The sequence below is a fragment of the Styela clava genome, chromosome 1 (genome assembly GCF_964204865.1).
Source record: "Styela clava chromosome 1, kaStyClav1.hap1.2, whole genome shotgun sequence".
Classification (NCBI taxonomy): Eukaryota; Metazoa; Chordata; class Ascidiacea; order Stolidobranchia; family Styelidae; genus Styela; species Styela clava.
Window position 1 is genome coordinate 29803365 of NC_135250.1, and position 17564 is coordinate 29820928.

The 17564-nt window shown below is 37.6% G+C and overlaps 1 protein-coding gene across 1 annotated transcript; it reads left to right on the forward strand.

Moving 5' to 3' along the window:
* Positions 1-510: 510 nt before the first annotated feature.
* On the forward strand, positions 511-8648 carry LOC120334772 (procathepsin L-like). The gene is made up of 8 exons (XM_039402276.2): positions 511-672; positions 814-956; positions 3123-3323; positions 4058-4249; positions 5065-5236; positions 5981-6092; positions 6717-6826; positions 8176-8648. Exons 1-7 carry the CDS (start codon positions 567-569, stop codon positions 6814-6816), a joined length of 1026 nt encoding a protein of 341 aa, XP_039258210.1. The 5' UTR covers positions 511-566; the 3' UTR covers positions 6817-6826; positions 8176-8648.
* The last annotated feature ends 8916 nt before the right edge of the window (positions 8649-17564 follow it).

Consider the following 17564-nt stretch of genomic DNA (forward strand, 5'->3'; position numbering starts at 1 on the left):
AACTTTAAGATTATTAACTTGACCAACGCGGTGTTGTAGGCTGCTGTAGTAATGCTATGGGGAGTTGGTCTCAGATTAATCACTAAGTCAAGTCTCAAAGCCTAACTGGTCCAGTTTCAAAGAACCCGAGTCACTTCGACTCTTCGATAAATTGCGATTTGAGTCCAACTCGAATTAAGACCTCGCGCCTCCGCAACAGGGGCGTGTCAAACTTTTCTGCTTCCCGGGGAGAGTTTCTGATAATGATGCCCCTCATACCTGACTTCAAAAATAATATGGGGGATAGGAAAATTATAGATGTTGTTGTACATGAGAATGAATAAATTGGAGGCCAATTAAAGCTAAAATGTTTTTAATATAATCATTCAAATCATCAAACTAACCCCTATAACGTGCTGCCCCTTTGGCCCTCTCTAGACACGTCACTGCTTCACAACACTGGGGTATACTCCTTTTCAACGCTAGCTATCAAATATACTTACACTGTTATGTATTGGAAACAAAATTTACTTTCTCCAGTATATAATACTAAATAATATATTTCTAAATAACATCAAAAACACAACATGAAACTGTTCATCGTCCTCTCCTGCCTCGTGGCAGCTAGTCTCGCATCAGTCCTGACGATGACGCATACGGATTATGAATGGGAAGCGTGGAAAGCTAAATACGGTAAGATTTCTTGCTTTAATGAAGTTTTCTGTTCAATACAGTATACGGGTTTTATTCGCTAATATCGTAGTTAGCTTTAAAAAACATCGAAGAAATTATTATGTCACTCAAAATACAATTATTTCATTTAAAATTTGACAGAGAAAACCTACTACGATGAAAAAGACGAGGCTGTTCGTCGTTACATCTGGGGAAAGAACCAAGCGTTCGTTGACAAACACAATCACGAAGCCGCCCAGGGAAAGCACACATACACCGTTGGAATGAACAAATTTGCAGACTTGGTACGTATTCATCAAATGCGAAGATCTAATTATAACGCGCAAGTATTGCCTAGGGCAGGGCTATCAACTATTTTTATCGAAGATCCTCATACGAAACTTTAAAATTATTTGGGTCCGGTCTTTCCATAAATTATATTTCGGCATCCTTAAACGCGCACTTCCTTGACCGACTAATGATTATCAGCTAATCAACATATTTTATTATGGTGTTATGTTATGGTATTATAGTTCTTTTCGTATATATTCAAAACTATAAACATCATTTTATAAAAGAAAACTACAAAAAGTGGTGCTAAAGATCTAAACCAGAGGTGTGCAACCTTTTTCGCGGGCGGGCCAAATATCAATAACCGAGTGGAACCGCGGGCCACACCGTCATTTAACATAGGCTTTCTATTAGTTGCAGGCACAAAATAGCTCATTTTAGAAATAAATATGTTACCGGAAAGTGCCATATTTGAGGCCATGACTTTTTTAACATGTGGAAAGTTATCTTGGTGTTTTCGGTAAGATTCATTTCCAAATAATTTTCTGTCAAATCTTATTCTAGATTAGATTTAGACCAAATCAATTGATAGGCTGGAACCAAAACTCATTTAGCTTTCGTATCTATATAATATTAAATTTTTTTAAACTGCTTTCCAGTAGCCTAATCTTCAATTGCCCGTTCTTACAAATTCGTTAGCGTATTCTCCGCATTTTCCTTTAATTGTTTACTGCTCAGCAAGGGACAGCTTTTTGATCGCGTTGTTCGCCTCGCTGTTAGGACGCTGTAAGTCATAGTCATAGATATTAAATTGAACTCGGATATAAGATTTGCAACGCAAAGGAAACCAGATCCAACTAAATTTCAAAACTAGTTTAGATGGCCGTGCACCATTCAAAATTGGCACTTCTCCGCGGGCCGCACAATTTTTCATTGCGGGCCGCATTTGGCCCGCGGGCCGCACTTTGCACACCCCTGATCTAAACTAAAGAATTAGGTGCAGTCCGAATCAAATACTCGAAAAATCCGGATTTGGACCGCGGTCCGCCAGTTGAGTAGCTCTGATCTAGGGTATGAAAGCCATCGCTCATGCCGTGAGAGCCACATGGATAGGCGGGCGGAACGCTTTATTCGTAAAATGTTTTAATAAAATAATTTCAAAGTGGAAAAAATCGAAACTCATTCTTTTATTTAAATAATAATGTACAAGTATCTCAATCCAATAAAAGTCGTTGAAAATTGTCAGTCAATGATCAATGAGGCGCATTTTTAAACGTTGCCATGGGCGCCATTTTATGTAGATACGTCACTGACCTACTAGGTATAATAAATCGGATAGACTGAGTCGAACGGGATGGTTTCTGGTTGTTTAAAAATACCATATAAGTGTCTAGTTATTATACTTTGTTAAGAGTGAATAATTAAATATTTCAAATAAATGAAAGAAGAAATTCGTTTTTCCGAATAAACTTCCAAATACTAACTATCTTAGCGTATTGCCCTTCTAAAGTTTGATTAATCAAAACTTGACCTTCAATTAGTAATGAATACTGAATGAATACATTTTTACCGTATCCAACTTTAGATAACATAGAATACTAGTTCCATTATTATTTTATATATTAGGCATCAAAATCTTGGGGCAGGCAACCTTTTGTCGCTCGCGGGCCAAAATAAGGGTTGCAAGTCATTGGTGGTACGCACATATGTTAGAAAATTGATAACTGAACGGATGATACATTTTATAATAAAAATCAATCAGTGATACATTGCATCTAAAAAAATTCCATTTGAATATTTTCGACGCCATTGAACCTTTGCACTTATTTTCTGCGTTTTGTTGCTATTTGTCTATACTTATAATTAAATTATAGGCTCATTAAACGAGTTATTGCGAGGATTATACTTGTTAGATCATAATATAATTCAGTCTACACGTATCTCACAATAAATTCTGTTACGTAAAGAATATAATCGTCAAAACAGCTGTTTTGTTACTATAATTAAGTGAAGCGTCGCGGGCCGGATTATATTACTCCGCGGGCAGGATCCGGCCTGCAGTTTGCCGACCCCTGGCTTAGGGCTTCTAAAAGGCATGATATCGAAACATATTGAAGTCCGAAATACTTTGATTTTCAGCAGACTATTTTTCCGCTTAATCAAATAATTTGTCTTTTCAGGAATCGGAAGAATTCGCCAAAATCTTTCTCGGTAAGGCACGACAAGGACCATGGAACACACCAGGCTGTTCTAACTCAAGCATTTACGTCACCAGCCGTTACTATGGTGAATCTCCTACTGAAGTTGATTGGACGAAGAAAGGCTACGTCACAGGGGTCAAAGATCAGGCAGCATGTGGATCATGCTGGGCTTTCAGTACGGTGAGTAAGGGGTTCTTAAACTTTTGGTGTTAAGGAGCCCGTGGAAGGTTGATGTATATTCACAGATCCCCAAAATTAAATTTATAAAAATAAGAAGTATCTATTGGAAATCTATTAATGCCGTTATTGCCTCTTTGGACTGTTACAAAATTGGCCAAGTCAGTATTTTAATTAGTAAACGAATAACTCGAGGAGCCTTTGGTTTCTTTCACAGAACCATGGGGGTACGTATGGTGCACTTTGAGTTTAATCAAACTGCGGACCTTCATTCCTCCACGCATTAGTGTGATGACAACAGTTCCAATGCCCGTAAATCAATAAAGAAAACTGTTATAGTTAACAAAAAAATATTTACCAATCGGGCGTCTCTCAATTGGACTCGAGATAGTTTTAAAAAATTGTTATGGCTGACCAGAAAAAAAAAAGTTCTGCTCAATGACTCAAGGTTATAGAGTCGTGAAAAACTCACAGTTTATCCCTGATTCCGAGAAGTTTAAAAATAGTTCCAGCTTCAACTCAATATCCCTGATTCGGTGCTCCCGTAATATTCGTACCAAAATGGCGCACAACCTGAATATAGTATGTGTACCAGGTTAGGGGTAGCAGGTTGTGCACCATCTTGGTACGAATACTACGGGAGCGCCTTTGATTCTGCGTGTGCCTCATATTCTACTGCCGTACTATATGAAAATATCGTATTCATATGTTTAAGGATTGACTTCCTATTTTGTTAGACCGGATCTCTCGAAGGCCAACACTTCCACTCAACAGGAAAGCTCGTTTCTTTGAGCGAACAGAACCTCATGGACTGCAGTAAGCCTGAAGGAGATTTCAGCTGCGAGGGAGGACTCATGGACAACGCTTTTGACTACATTATTGCAAATGGTGGGGTCGACACCGAGGCTTCATACCCCTATCAAGCGATGGTAACTATACATAGTTTATTTGGTACTACCGTATTCTAGTGGTATTACAGCGTTATTTTGATTGGTATATTCCAAATCCCATTATGTTCAAAAGATTCATGCACAAAAAAGTGTGAAAGGAACCTCAAGCAATGGAACTAGGAAGAACGGGGAAGTTCTTGTGAAGTGAAAAGTGAAATGAGTTTTGCGCCTATCATTGTTGCCCCTAACAACTATTCTGTGGCTAGGGCTGGGCATTCGAATCGAATAGTAAATTATTCGAATCGGTTCAGAGCTAAATTTCGAATCGCCGCCATCTTGTTTTAACTTTCCGCTAATGGTCGAGGTAAATTCCCCAATTTTTTTTTTCATTGGAGTCATATTTTTTCAACGCAATTCTAACATATGACTATTTTCTGTAGTGAGTTATTTATAAAACGTGTTTGTTATTCTGTGTGAACGCTCGGTAATCTATCTGAGTGATGTATTCTATGTCTTCAGTAATTCATTTGTTGAGAAGACCAATTACTATAACAAAGTCGCTTACAATTATATATTTTCAAGTATTTGAGATTCGATTCGAATCCGATTCTGAAATCACAAGGTATTCGAAAATGCCCAGCCCTACCTGTGGCTCCATCAACTCTTGGTTAGGGGAAGCAACTAAGACAAATTTGAAATATTGGTCTTATACCAAGAATTGATATTTGCAAACTTTAATTTCACAGTTTTAAACTAATCATATATGATTACATCATCACATGCTTACGTCACAAACTTTTTCAAAATCTGAAAATTTCATCAAATTCAAATTTTTTCTTGATTTCATTATGTAGGATGAGCAACAGTGCCGCTACACAAAAAAAGATGTCGGAGCAACTATGACGTCATGCGTTGACGTCACACCCCATGGAGATGAACAGGCATTAAAAAAAGCAGTTGGAACGATTGGACCTATTTCAGTAGCCATTGATGCTTCCCAGATATCTTTCCACTTATACAAAAGTGGTCAGTAACAATTTCATGTTTTTTCTCCGTCGGGCGGGCCTAGTATATGGGTGTGTAACAGGTGGCCCGCGGGCCACAACCCCGCTTGCAAGTTATTCAGTGTGGCCCTTGTCAACACTCAACACTCAGCATTTACATAATAAAGAAATGTAAATATCCGGAATAAGGCGGGCATGATCAAATGGAAAATATATTTTTATTTTTAATCAGCTTCACGCCCCGTCAAAATATTGTCTACTACCCCAAGGTTTATGATGGCTTGCGTATCATTTCTAATTAAATTCACGCCCCGTCCAAAAATTGTCCACGCCACCCGTGTGGGGCACGCCACACCGTTTGAAAACCACTGTAACAGAATACTGTTTATGATGGCCTGCGTATCATTTCTAATTATATTCACGTTCCATCCAAAAATTGTCCACGCCACCCGTGCGGGGCACGCCACATCGTTTGAAAACCACTGTAACAGAATACTGTTTATGATGGCCTGCGTATCATTTCTAATTATATTCACGTTCCATCCAAAAATTGTCCACGCCACCCGTGTGGGGCACGCCACACCGTTTGAAAACCACTGTAACATAATACTGTTTATGATGGTCCGCGTATTATTTCTAATTAAATTCACGCCCCGTTCAAAAATTGTCCACGCCACCCGTGTGGGGCGCGCCACACCGTTTGAAAACCACTGTAACATAATACTGTTTACGATGGCTCGCGTCTAATTTCATTTTTTCTCTCCAGGTGTTTACAGCGAACCAGGTTGCAGCTCAACTATTCTCGATCATGGTGTTCTAGCAGTTGGATACGGAACAGACACTAACAGCGGTTCAGACTATTGGCTCGTTAAGAACAGGTGAAATATTAGTGACAAAAAAACAGTTTTTTTTTGACACAGGGGATAGAATAGCTGATAAAATGTTTGAATCATTTCTTCTGGGTTAAATTAAAACAAGATTAGGTTTTAAATGAAAATTAATCAAGTCTATAAGACAGCTTAATCATTATACTATGGCTTGTAATATAAGAATCCCAGCTCCTGTAATATTGCCAGCCAAATCCGAGCCATTGAGTCCTTCAATCTTGCCCGCCTGATGCTGCCACAACCAAACTGAAACCAAATATTGATGTTTTAGCTAAAAATTAGCTCAAGAAATTTGTTGAGATTGCGATTAAATTTAGATTTTGCACGAGGCTAATTGTTTTCCATGATTGCTTTTGTAACACTGTAAATATTGTCCTAAAATGTAACTTTTTACGTCACACTTACAAGGCCCACCAGTACAGATGAGCAAAATTTTTGGTGCTTCCAAAGTATATGTACCCAGATGACGCACAACCTGAACACAGAGTGTGTACCAGATTAAGGTTCAGGTCGTGCGTCATCTTGGTACACATACTTCCGGAGCGCTAAATTTTTGAATCCTGGTCCAAATACCTTGCTCACCCCTGATATAACCACTGTTTGTTTATATTTCAGTTGGGGACTGAGTTGGGGAATGCAGGGCTACATTAAAATGAGCAGAAACGCAAACAACCAATGTGGAATCGCTACTTCTGCAAGCTATCCGGTAGTGTAAGGAGTCAACGGTGAGTTAACCAGGTTATTTGCTCAAAGTATTTAAATATTTCATTCGAATTTGGGTGCTCCCGAAGTATGCGAACCAAGATGGCGGACATCGGAACGTAACATGGGTAACAGATTAGGGTTAGGCGATAATTTTTTTCCAATTTTCCTTAGTTTAGTCCCATTATCAGTTCGAAGACTAGTCAAGAGCCTCCCGTAGTATTTATACCTAAAATTATGGCCTAACCCTAACCTAGTACACATATTACATTCCGATGTCCGCCATCTTGGTTCGCATACTTCGGGAGCCCCCGAATTTGTTTGAATGCCCAATAGTAATCAACATAGAACATGGTGCTCGCGAAGTATGTGCACCAAGATGGCGCACAACCTGAACATAGTATGTGTACCAGGTTAGGTTATCAGGTTGTGCGCCATCTTTGTGCACATACTTCTGGAGCGCCTAGAATAGAGCCAGTGGCAATTTCGTTTAGTTTTCAAAGCCAAAATAACTAGCAAAAACAGGTTGGTCGCTAGAATAACCGAACATGTGTCAAACAGCTATTTATATTTACAAAGAATAACTTTTACAAAGTTTTTCAAGGCGTATGTTATATTACATTCATAGATGCTCAAAATGTACTTCAGAGTGTTGTCCTAACCTGGAAGTGTAACCTATAACATCCTAGAACCTAAAAGAAATAAAAATGTATAGAAAAAGAAATCTGTAAGCACGCATTTTATTCGTGGTCTCACCTGATCTTCAAAAATTTTCTGTTTTTCTAGCGACCATTCTGTATATTGTGTCCCAAGAGTAAATTATGAAAGCCGCATATGAACAATAATTTCATAATTGCAAACCTACTATTATGGGCAGTAGTGGGATTCAGCCGGTTCGCACCGGTTCTATAGAACCGTCTCACAGGATTTTATGAGAACAGCGAACCGGACAGCATTGCTGGTTACTGTCAATGATTTTTTGTGATAGAACCGGTTGAAAAATATGACTTTTGTGATGGAACCAGCTGACAAAAATTGAATTCCCCCACTGATTATAGGTTACCACGTAAATATAGTTAGTAAGCTAAAATTAGCAAAATTTTAGTGTTTTTTTTCCGTTACAAAGCTCCCCTCTTAAAATATTTCCGACTTCTTAATCAAAAAGTTCATCAAACGCGCAGTCATTTTGTTTATGTTTTATTGTCGTCCAGGTTCCAAAAATATTTAAGCGAAAACTAATTTTTTCAAATGGAACATACAATAAAATATATTCAAGGTCTCAGAAACAGAGCCCTGAAACGCCCTGCGAAAAACAGACTTGCTAAAAAACTACTGACAACGTTAAACTAATTTTATTTTTCAAATTTTTCAGGTCACAAAAAGATACAAGAACCCCTTCGATCACCGTAACGTTACTTTGATGTTTTTATCATTCTATTTTGAAACAATGTCTTTAATTGAAATTTTATTCATTTTTTTCAAATTTTCTCACTTAATTAAATTTGCTATACTTCTAATTACACTTCTTTACTGATATATGTAACAATACGTAATGATTTTATTTGTATTTTAAAAATCACAAGGCTGAACCGGGAAGGGAACCGGGAACAGTAACACTTCATATTAAAGGTCGAAGGTCATACTCAGAGTAAAGTATGAAAAACATCGAAAATAATATTCGCCCATTCAGAACGTTGTTAGATCTTTTGGGTTGCCTGCTGGCAATAATCGTAAAAGATGTGCTGTGGATACCAAGTATCAATTTGTGTTGTCCTGTAGAAATTTCGACGGAATTAGAATTACATATATGTTTAATTCTTCATTGAATAAATACGTGTATTTCAATCTTGGTGTGATCATTGTGATATGACTTGTTTAATAGATTATCAGAATAAGGTTTTATTGCCGTTTCGAGGTAAAAAGCTTGTTAGGAATGCGACAGGACAATAAGCGTTTCCCGAGTAATGGAGGGCTACAGCAAAAAGCGCGATATATTTCATAAATTTGAAGGAGATTTGTTTTTCTTGATTACTGGTTAAAATTTTGTCAAACGAGTGCTACACCAGGATTTATAGCAATATTTTAAACGAGTATTTTGGAGTATAGAAATAGACTAAAGCTATAGGTGGCGGTAGAGGTACACTAAAAATAACGAAATTCGGAGATAATAAGTCTAGGATTTCGAGTCGTGCCATACCTGACAGGATTGTACTCCTTGGACAAGACGAGTTGTCACCGAGTTCCCCAATTTTTTTACTACCACTCCGGAGAACAAACTTGAAAACTCTTAACTACGATTTTCTTTCCCCAACTTGAGTATAATATTGTCTTACTTTGTTAGTTTCAAGAAAAAAATTCGGTTACCGAATTTTAGAAGTCTAAATTTCAACTCGGAATCTCGTGGTTGAGAGGTTTCTACTTCGGCTCTGACATTCAGAGTTCTTCAGAATAGAAAAATAGTTGCTATTCGATTTCCTACTATGGCGTCTAGTCAGATTACCTGCACGAGTCGAAATAAAAAACGTTTGTATGTATGCACTTCAAAGGTGGAAGAAGACGTAACATATCAGCGCAAAATTTTACACTAGAATCCGAAAGAAATTGGAGTTCAAAGATGGTCATGAATTGGATATGAGAACAGCGAGACTAGGTAATTAATACGAGATTTTTGGATTTAAATGGTCACGAAAGCCCTAACCAATTACCGTGTCAACTTCCTCTTATTCGGAGGTGATTTTTCGACGCTCCAGAAGTGCGTGTACCAATATGAAGGTAACTAATTTTGTTTGCCTACTTTACATCAAGTTGTCTGAAGAGGCTGAAACCTATGGGCAGGGGGTATATCAACTTGACTAACACAGACAGTCCCCAAACTCGTAATAGAACTAAAATGAGGAAAATCAGAATAAAATTATGGCCTAACCCTAACCTGGTGCACACAATACGGGAGACCGATTATTTTCTCAGTGTTCAAACTCCATTACAAAACCCAATCACGACTTAGTCATATGAGGGAACCACAGACATTGTTTTAGTCATCATTCGTGTGATGTTACAGCTGTATGCGCAATCCCCGGCACTCCCGTAGTGTGTGTACCAGGTTAGGCTTACGGCATAATTTTAGTCCGTTTTTCCTTATTTTAATTCTATTACGAGTTCGGGGACTGTTATGTTAGTTCTATTACGAGTTTGGGGACTCCATATTGGTACATACAGCTGTATGCGCAATCCCCATTGTACGAAAACCTGTCGGGAATTTTTGCTGAGAATTCAAAAGCATTTTTGGAGTCCTAATCATCAAACAGCATGTGTTGCGGAACACTATGTTAACTAGGAAACTTGTTCTATAATCGGTTTATCCATTCGTCATTACAGGTGAAATCATCGTTGCCTGTAGGTTTTCAACCGAGAGCGAGTTTTTCAGGAAAATTTGTTCTAAGTAGGAGATTGGGTACTTCTGAAGTATACGTACTAAGATGGTGGACACCGGAACGTAGTATGTGTACCAGGTTAGGGTTAGGCCATAATTTCAGCTACTAATACTACAGGAGTCACTTTGCTAGTCCCCGAACTCGTAATTGAACTAAAATAAGGAAAATTACAATGAAATTATGGCCCAACCGTAACCTGGTACACATATACGTTCCGGTGTCCGCCATCTTGGTTCGCATACTTCTGGAGCACCGGAGATTGGTCTCTGAGCGAGGGCACCGGTGACCGCTATGCCTAGAGCTACTGAAACTATATGGGATTGTGGTGTGCAACGGGCGACCGCGGAGTTGCCAAGAGCAGTGACGTATCTGGGTGAAATTGCGCGCATAGCAAAGTTTTGAAATGAGCCCTCTCGCTCGTTGACTGACAATTTGTAACGACTATTGTTAAATTTAGATATTTGTAGATTATTATTTAAGTGAAAATACGAGTTTTAATTCTTTCCAATTTTAAATTATTTGCGCCCTCCATCCAAACAGCACCCAAAACCTGTCGGGAATTTTTGCTGAGAATTGAAAAGCATTTTTAGAATCTTAATCATCAAACAGCATGTGTACCGGAACACTAGACTTATTGAAAAATTTGTTTCTTTATCCGTTCATCCTTTCGTCATTGCGTATGAAATCATCATTATACAACCGGGAGTGAGTTTTTAAATTACTTTTACCATATTCCACTGGTCTTTATAGACAGCTAAGCGAGAGTGGATTCTACCAAGCAGAAGTTTTCCGATAAAAAGCATTCAGCGTAGACCTTTAATTTACCAGCTTTCAGTTCCCTTGATATTGCGCTGGTCAGTTCATTCGCGTTCAATATAATAAGTTTGATAATATTGTCATATTCCTCAAATTACAGGGCCATATTAGTATTTTAAACATATATATGTTCATGTATTTGAGCATAGCTGTCTTGTTTTTGTATGTTGATATAAGCAAGGCCACCCTTGGCAGCCTAATATGGCCTCTATGGAGAATACCATCTAATATGCAATTAAAACCATATACCCACCAGACATATACTAGTTCGATGAGAGCTAAACATGGATCGAAACTATAACGAATGCCAGCAAATACCAGGTATTTGGAGATCTTCAAGTCAACATAACCATTGAAACAGTTAGGGAAAAGGAATTTCACAAAGCAGAGTTTTTCTGAATAAAGTCTCTGTATGGAGATTCTTTTTACCAGCTTATATGATACTCGCGTAGTATGTATTCCAGATTAGGGTTAAGCCATGACTTTATTCTGATTTTCCATATTTTATTTCTATTAGGAACTGTTTGCGGTAGTCAAGTGAATGTACCCCCTGCTCATAGGATTCAGTCCTTTTACACAACTTGATGTAAAATAGGCGAATAAAATTGGTTACCTCCATATTGGTACACACACTTCTGGAGCGCCGCTCTTAGTTCCGCGATATGGCCGCTGGTCAGTTCATTCGCGTCCATTATAATTCCTATAATAATATTGAAGTATTGCCAAATTATAGGGTTCAGCAAGCCAACTCCTGCATATCATTGGCCATAGATGTCACAAGGCTGTTATTTATGGTCCATGCTTGGCTGAGCATGACTAGAAGTTCATTTGAGTTCGTTCTACTTTTTTGTATTTATGAAATCCGTGGTATTATTAGGTCAATCCTATAATGCAAAGCAGGTTAAGACGTTATGAAAGTGGAGCTACTATAAGTATATGTGGATCAAGCTCAAACGTGGATAATATTTAAATATGGAGGATATTTAGGTTTGGGCCAAGTGAATTGGTTTGATTTGATAGAGAATTCAACTGGTTTTACTAATTATCTGTGTCACGAATTTGAAACGTACATAGAATTTGAATAATTTGGGTATTTATGTTCGGCCCTAGCGTGGAATGAATACATTCAATGGAGAATTGGGAAAAAAAATTATGGGCCTTGTATGAAGCATAGATAAGCCTAGAATATGAATGAAGTATACGTTTGGGCCAAGCGTGAATTGGTTTGATTCGATAAAAAATTGTGATCGATTTTGACAATTTTTTATGGGCTATGTTTGAAACGTAGATAAGACTAGAATATGGAGGAAGTTCATGTTCGGCCGAAGCATAAATTAGTTTGATTTAGGGGGATTTCAATACTTCAAAATCATTTTACTACGGGCCACGTCTGAAACGTAGATAACACTTGAGTATGGATGAAATTTGCGTTCGGTCCAAGATTGAATTAATTTGAAATAATTTATCAAATGACCAATGAAAGATTTCTTTATTCCTCCTGTGCGTCCAGTATAGTTTGGTTTCCGCGCAGGCAATTGGTCGATTTTTTTTCAAAACTTGGAAAGTCTAGATTTTTTAATATAGAATTGAATTTATTTTGGTTCGATATAACCAGCAAGAGAAACAGGAGTGAAAAAACTCGCTTACAAGCTGAAAACCATCAGATGAAGTGACATATCAGTTATTTAGAACATTGGTTGCCATAGTTGATTGACCGTGGGCCAAAATTAGAAGCGGAAGGATTTTCGCGGGCCGGGAGAGGGAAGCGTCCGAAAGAGGCCGATGCCGGTACGTATAATTGAGATACCGATAAAATTGAATTGTGACGAATATGCGCGTGTTTAAACTGTGATAATGACGTAACAATTAGCGGAATCTAGAACGCAAAAAGGTAAAATCATGAGTGTCAATTCACTCAAGTTCGACGGGCCATATTAAATCGTACGGTCCGCGGGTTGGAAACCACTGATTTAGAACGTTATATTCAGAAAAATGATGCCATACACGACGGTGAAGCCACTGACTAAGTAAAATTTAATATAACCAGAATCACAATTCTTTTTTTGCATTTTGATCGACTTTAAAACAGTTATAATACGACCTGATTTAGTTGACATTGATTTTATCAATCTTGTATAGTTTGGTTTCCACAAAAGCAAATTGGTCAATTTTTTATATAAAATTTAGAACAGCTAAGATAACAGTTCTCAAAACCGTCGTAAGGTCTTCCAACTGATGGGTCGCGACTAAAACTGGGTTGCATGTGTATTCTTTTGGGTCACTTGGTTTTTATGACAGAGACCTAAAAGTTGATTTTATTTCCTAGTAAATATTTATTGTTTAGTTTGTATTTGATATTGAAGTGTAATTGTATATGGGAAAAGTATCGCAGCGTAAAATCTTGGTTATTTGATATCCTTGTAATATATATTTATACCCGCTTCATAAACTATTCAAACTGTGAGTGAACACATCCGTAAATAAAAGAAAATTAAACGATGCTCTTTAGCTTATTTAATTCTTATTTCATGGAATTCAAAGCAATGAAAATTGTCTGTCCATAAATAATAGTTGTAGTTTTCGTTATGCTTTATGATGTCACACTCTATAATTAATCATGCGTAACAGCAAAGACAACTAATTAAAATATTTTGGGGATTAACTCTTCGTTGAATAAACCAATAATTAACAGGGGATCATTCATCTCTTGTCAGATCAAAAAGAGTTTTGCGCAAATCGTGTGGTCTCATGCGGGGGTGTGCAACCTGAGGCCCGCGGGCCAAATGCGGCCCACAAGAAAAAATTTGCGGCGCGCGGAGTAGTGCCTATTTTGACTGATGCGCGGTCCGCGAAACGATTTTAGTTTAATCTGGTACGTGCGAATAATTCCAAGACCTTTGCGTTGCAAAGGTTATAACCAAGTCCATTTTATAATCAATCTATGGCTATGACGTTACAATGCTTTTTTGTGCCTGCTTTAACCTTTAATGCGTTAAATAAAGTTGCGACCCGCGGTTTCTTTCAGTTATTTGCATCTGAACCTCATGTGTTATGGGTTGTTGTCCCCTGTCTTGAGTCGTTATAGTTAAACACCTAGCCTTCCTTTTAAAAAAAAATTCAGGGGGCTCTTTTTATTTTTGATATAAGATTGCTCAAATCATAAGCAGAAGTTTATTTTATACCTCTCTAAAAGTACAATCTCTAAGTTAAATAAGAATAGAATTAGATTTCATTAGAAAGCTTTCTCAAAGCAAGGCCCTTGAGCCATTAATTAAAAGTAGAAAGAGTGCTGACAGAAGTGTTGAAAGTTAATAATAATACTTCTTATAATGCAATATTGTTTTGTGAAATAACTAGCAATCATGGATCGCAGACATGTTGCATTATTTACTACGATTCATCATTAAGTCATGATTGATCACGACTTGTTACTCAGGGCCATGCTTGATGATATTTTGGAACTATAGAATATCACGTGACAGACCACGTGGTCAGCTAAAAGTTCGTAAACAAGTTCTATAAGGTCAGTTGCAGTAGCCAGTTTATTTGTTCGATACAGGAAAGAGGGTTTCTGAAAGTGGGTTTTCGGCCCCTAGAACAGAGCTACTGAACTGGCGGACCGCGGTCCGAATTCCGACCTTTTGAGTATTAAATTTGGACCTTGACTTTGAATGCATCCTTTGGTTTTTATTTCATAATCATGACATAATTTTCGCTAAACCACCGAGGAAAAGAATGACTGAGGACAGAATCGCTATATCGAGCATTTTTTTTGTATTTTGTTGAACGACGCATTCAAATTTTTGTTTGCATAGTTAAAATATATATCTGGAATGACCGGATCCCGATAATTTTATATGTTGTGTAGTGACATTTGGTAAAAATAGTTGAGTAGCCCTGCCCTAGAACAATAGAGTACTTTTTTAGTGAAATGGAGGAACCCCAGAGAAACAGGCCAGAAAGCCCGAGAAAATGCCGTGAAATACTTTAATTGCCTTTTATCTGTACTGGTGGAAACCTGGCGTAACGCGGAACCCGGATTGGAAACCACTGTTATATATTGTATATGTATAATGTATATAATGTATAATGTAGGACTGTTAGTCTGGAGTCCTAATCGAAGCGTATATGTGACCCATTCATAAGCAGAAAAAATTGTAAAGATCACATCGATCAACGATTGGTCAGTTCAAACATATCCCTTTGTAGGCGTGTATATCCTATAGGACCACACCCCTTTCTCACCAATATTTTTCAACGGGTAGAAATAGTAATTCTCTCTCTTTTAAACTCATATTTGAGTTGACTCATAGTGTAATACTGTTACATAATATTTGAACAGGGTGGAGTTATGTCGTAAACACGTGTAGGTGCTTTTCCGCCAAATAAAAGCGCGGGAAAAAGCTGAAGATTTTTTATACGACCTTTATATGCCTTCCACTCCAAGCAAGGTTCTGCGCGAAGCAGCTATTGATAACTGAGGAGCAATACACTTTAATTTCATCACAAAAATTAGGGGCGTAGCCCAGGTTGACAGTAATACCCTTTTGTGAAATGTAAAAAGAACATTTTTCTGTTTCGAATATAGCAATTTTTCGTAGTTCGAATTAAGTCAAAGTTAAAGATATTTACGAATTGGAATCGGTTGATGGAGTCATATTTTCCCAACTCCACATCAAAATCCAATTTCACCAACAACAAAAATCGGCGCTCCCAAAGTATGTGCACCAAGATGGCGCACAACCTGAACCCTAACCTGGTACACATACTATGTTCAGGTTGTGCGCCATCTTGGTGCACATACTTCTGGAGGTCCCCAAAAATCAACCAAACTAGCAGAACAGTTCGTAAATCAGCTTCGTGTTCATTAATTAAATAGAGAAAGGAAAACCCCGAACAATCGTAAAGTTTACTTTGCTTCGAGACGGAATTCAATTGTAACCTTTCCTCGATCCAAAGCCCTGCTAAAAACTTCATTTTTATGAAAGTCTGCGACTCCTACGTAGTAGCTTTGTATGGTACAGAAACATTTTTCTTTTACATATCGAGGGGGTGCGTTCTGGGCAAGTCCTTGTTGCTGGCACAAGAATGGTTTATAAAAAGTTTCCACTTTTTTTTTACCAAAGTATGGTTCGCCCTGCGTTTGGAGCTTGATGTCAGGGTCAAATTTTCTTATCCTGGAACATGATTCCCGCAATTCCACAGCCTAACTAAAAACTTCCTCTTAAATTTGCGACATTTACGCAGTACACATACCATTTCGGCAATTAATCATCAAGCTGACTCTCAAATCGACTGGCAAATCGTGATTAGTGGTCAGCTTAAAATAATGTTATTAGGTATTACTTCATGCTGTCACGAAATACTAAATGAGCCAAATCAAAGTTTTGACAGAAACTGAAACTGCATGCTTGCGCTCACAGTCGTTGCGTTATTGTTCACAAATTTCGGTTCTGAGTTTGATACATTCCTGTTATTGATGCAACCATAATAAGTTTTGTGGAAATGCTTCTTATTAATTTTTTGTTTTTATTTTGAATCTTCGTCGCTTTTGGCTGAATCCAGAATTCGAAAAAACCTTAGAAGGGTGATTAATTTGTTACAAACATCACATTTCACCAAAACTTGTAGGGTCACATTTTTGCCAGAACAGACATGAACTACCTATAACACTATCACCCCTGAAGTGTGCATATACCACACCCTTTAAACTTGATCATTCCCCCCGATTTATAGTATGTGGTATCATCACTCAATGGTATTGTACTTATAGTAATTACTATATTTACATGCAGTGTGTTTCATGTTGTGTTGTGTCTCTATTTATAGATGTTGTTTTGTCATACAAACTCTTTTGTACAAACAGTTTTGTATACTCCACCCACCCACCCTCCTTGCACAACTGTCTGTATAAAGGACCATATTATACATATTTGATTAACAATATTATAATTTATACATAGCAAAAGGGGTGTATGCCGCCCATTCGTGTTTTAGGACAGTATGGTCTTGTGCATACATCCCGTCTTCAGTATTTATCATTACTAATTCTTTTATATTGCTTTTACGAGACGAATAAACATACATACATACAGGTGAAAATACCAAAATTGTTACATTCTGGTAGATTGTGGTTATGCGCTTATGACTGTTAAATGATTCAAGATTCTTGCTTAATATTAGCACAAATATATAGATGTTGTTTTTGCGGGGCTACCTGATGATTCTTATATGAGTTAGCGCGTTATCTGTGTAATAGTTAGGACATGCTGCACAATAACAGAAATGTATTTTTGCATTTCGTGAACATAAATATTTATCCCTCTTTTACGCTAGCGAATCGGTAAAGGATGCTGTAACAAAAGTGGTTATTCTGAGAGGTTTAAAGTATTGCTTAACATAACGCAAATAAATTTTTTATTCTCGCGGTGACTTACTACCCTTCGCGTATGGGTTTGTCATGATGGTCTAAAATTTATAACAAGAATAAAAATGACTATCCTATGTGAATCAA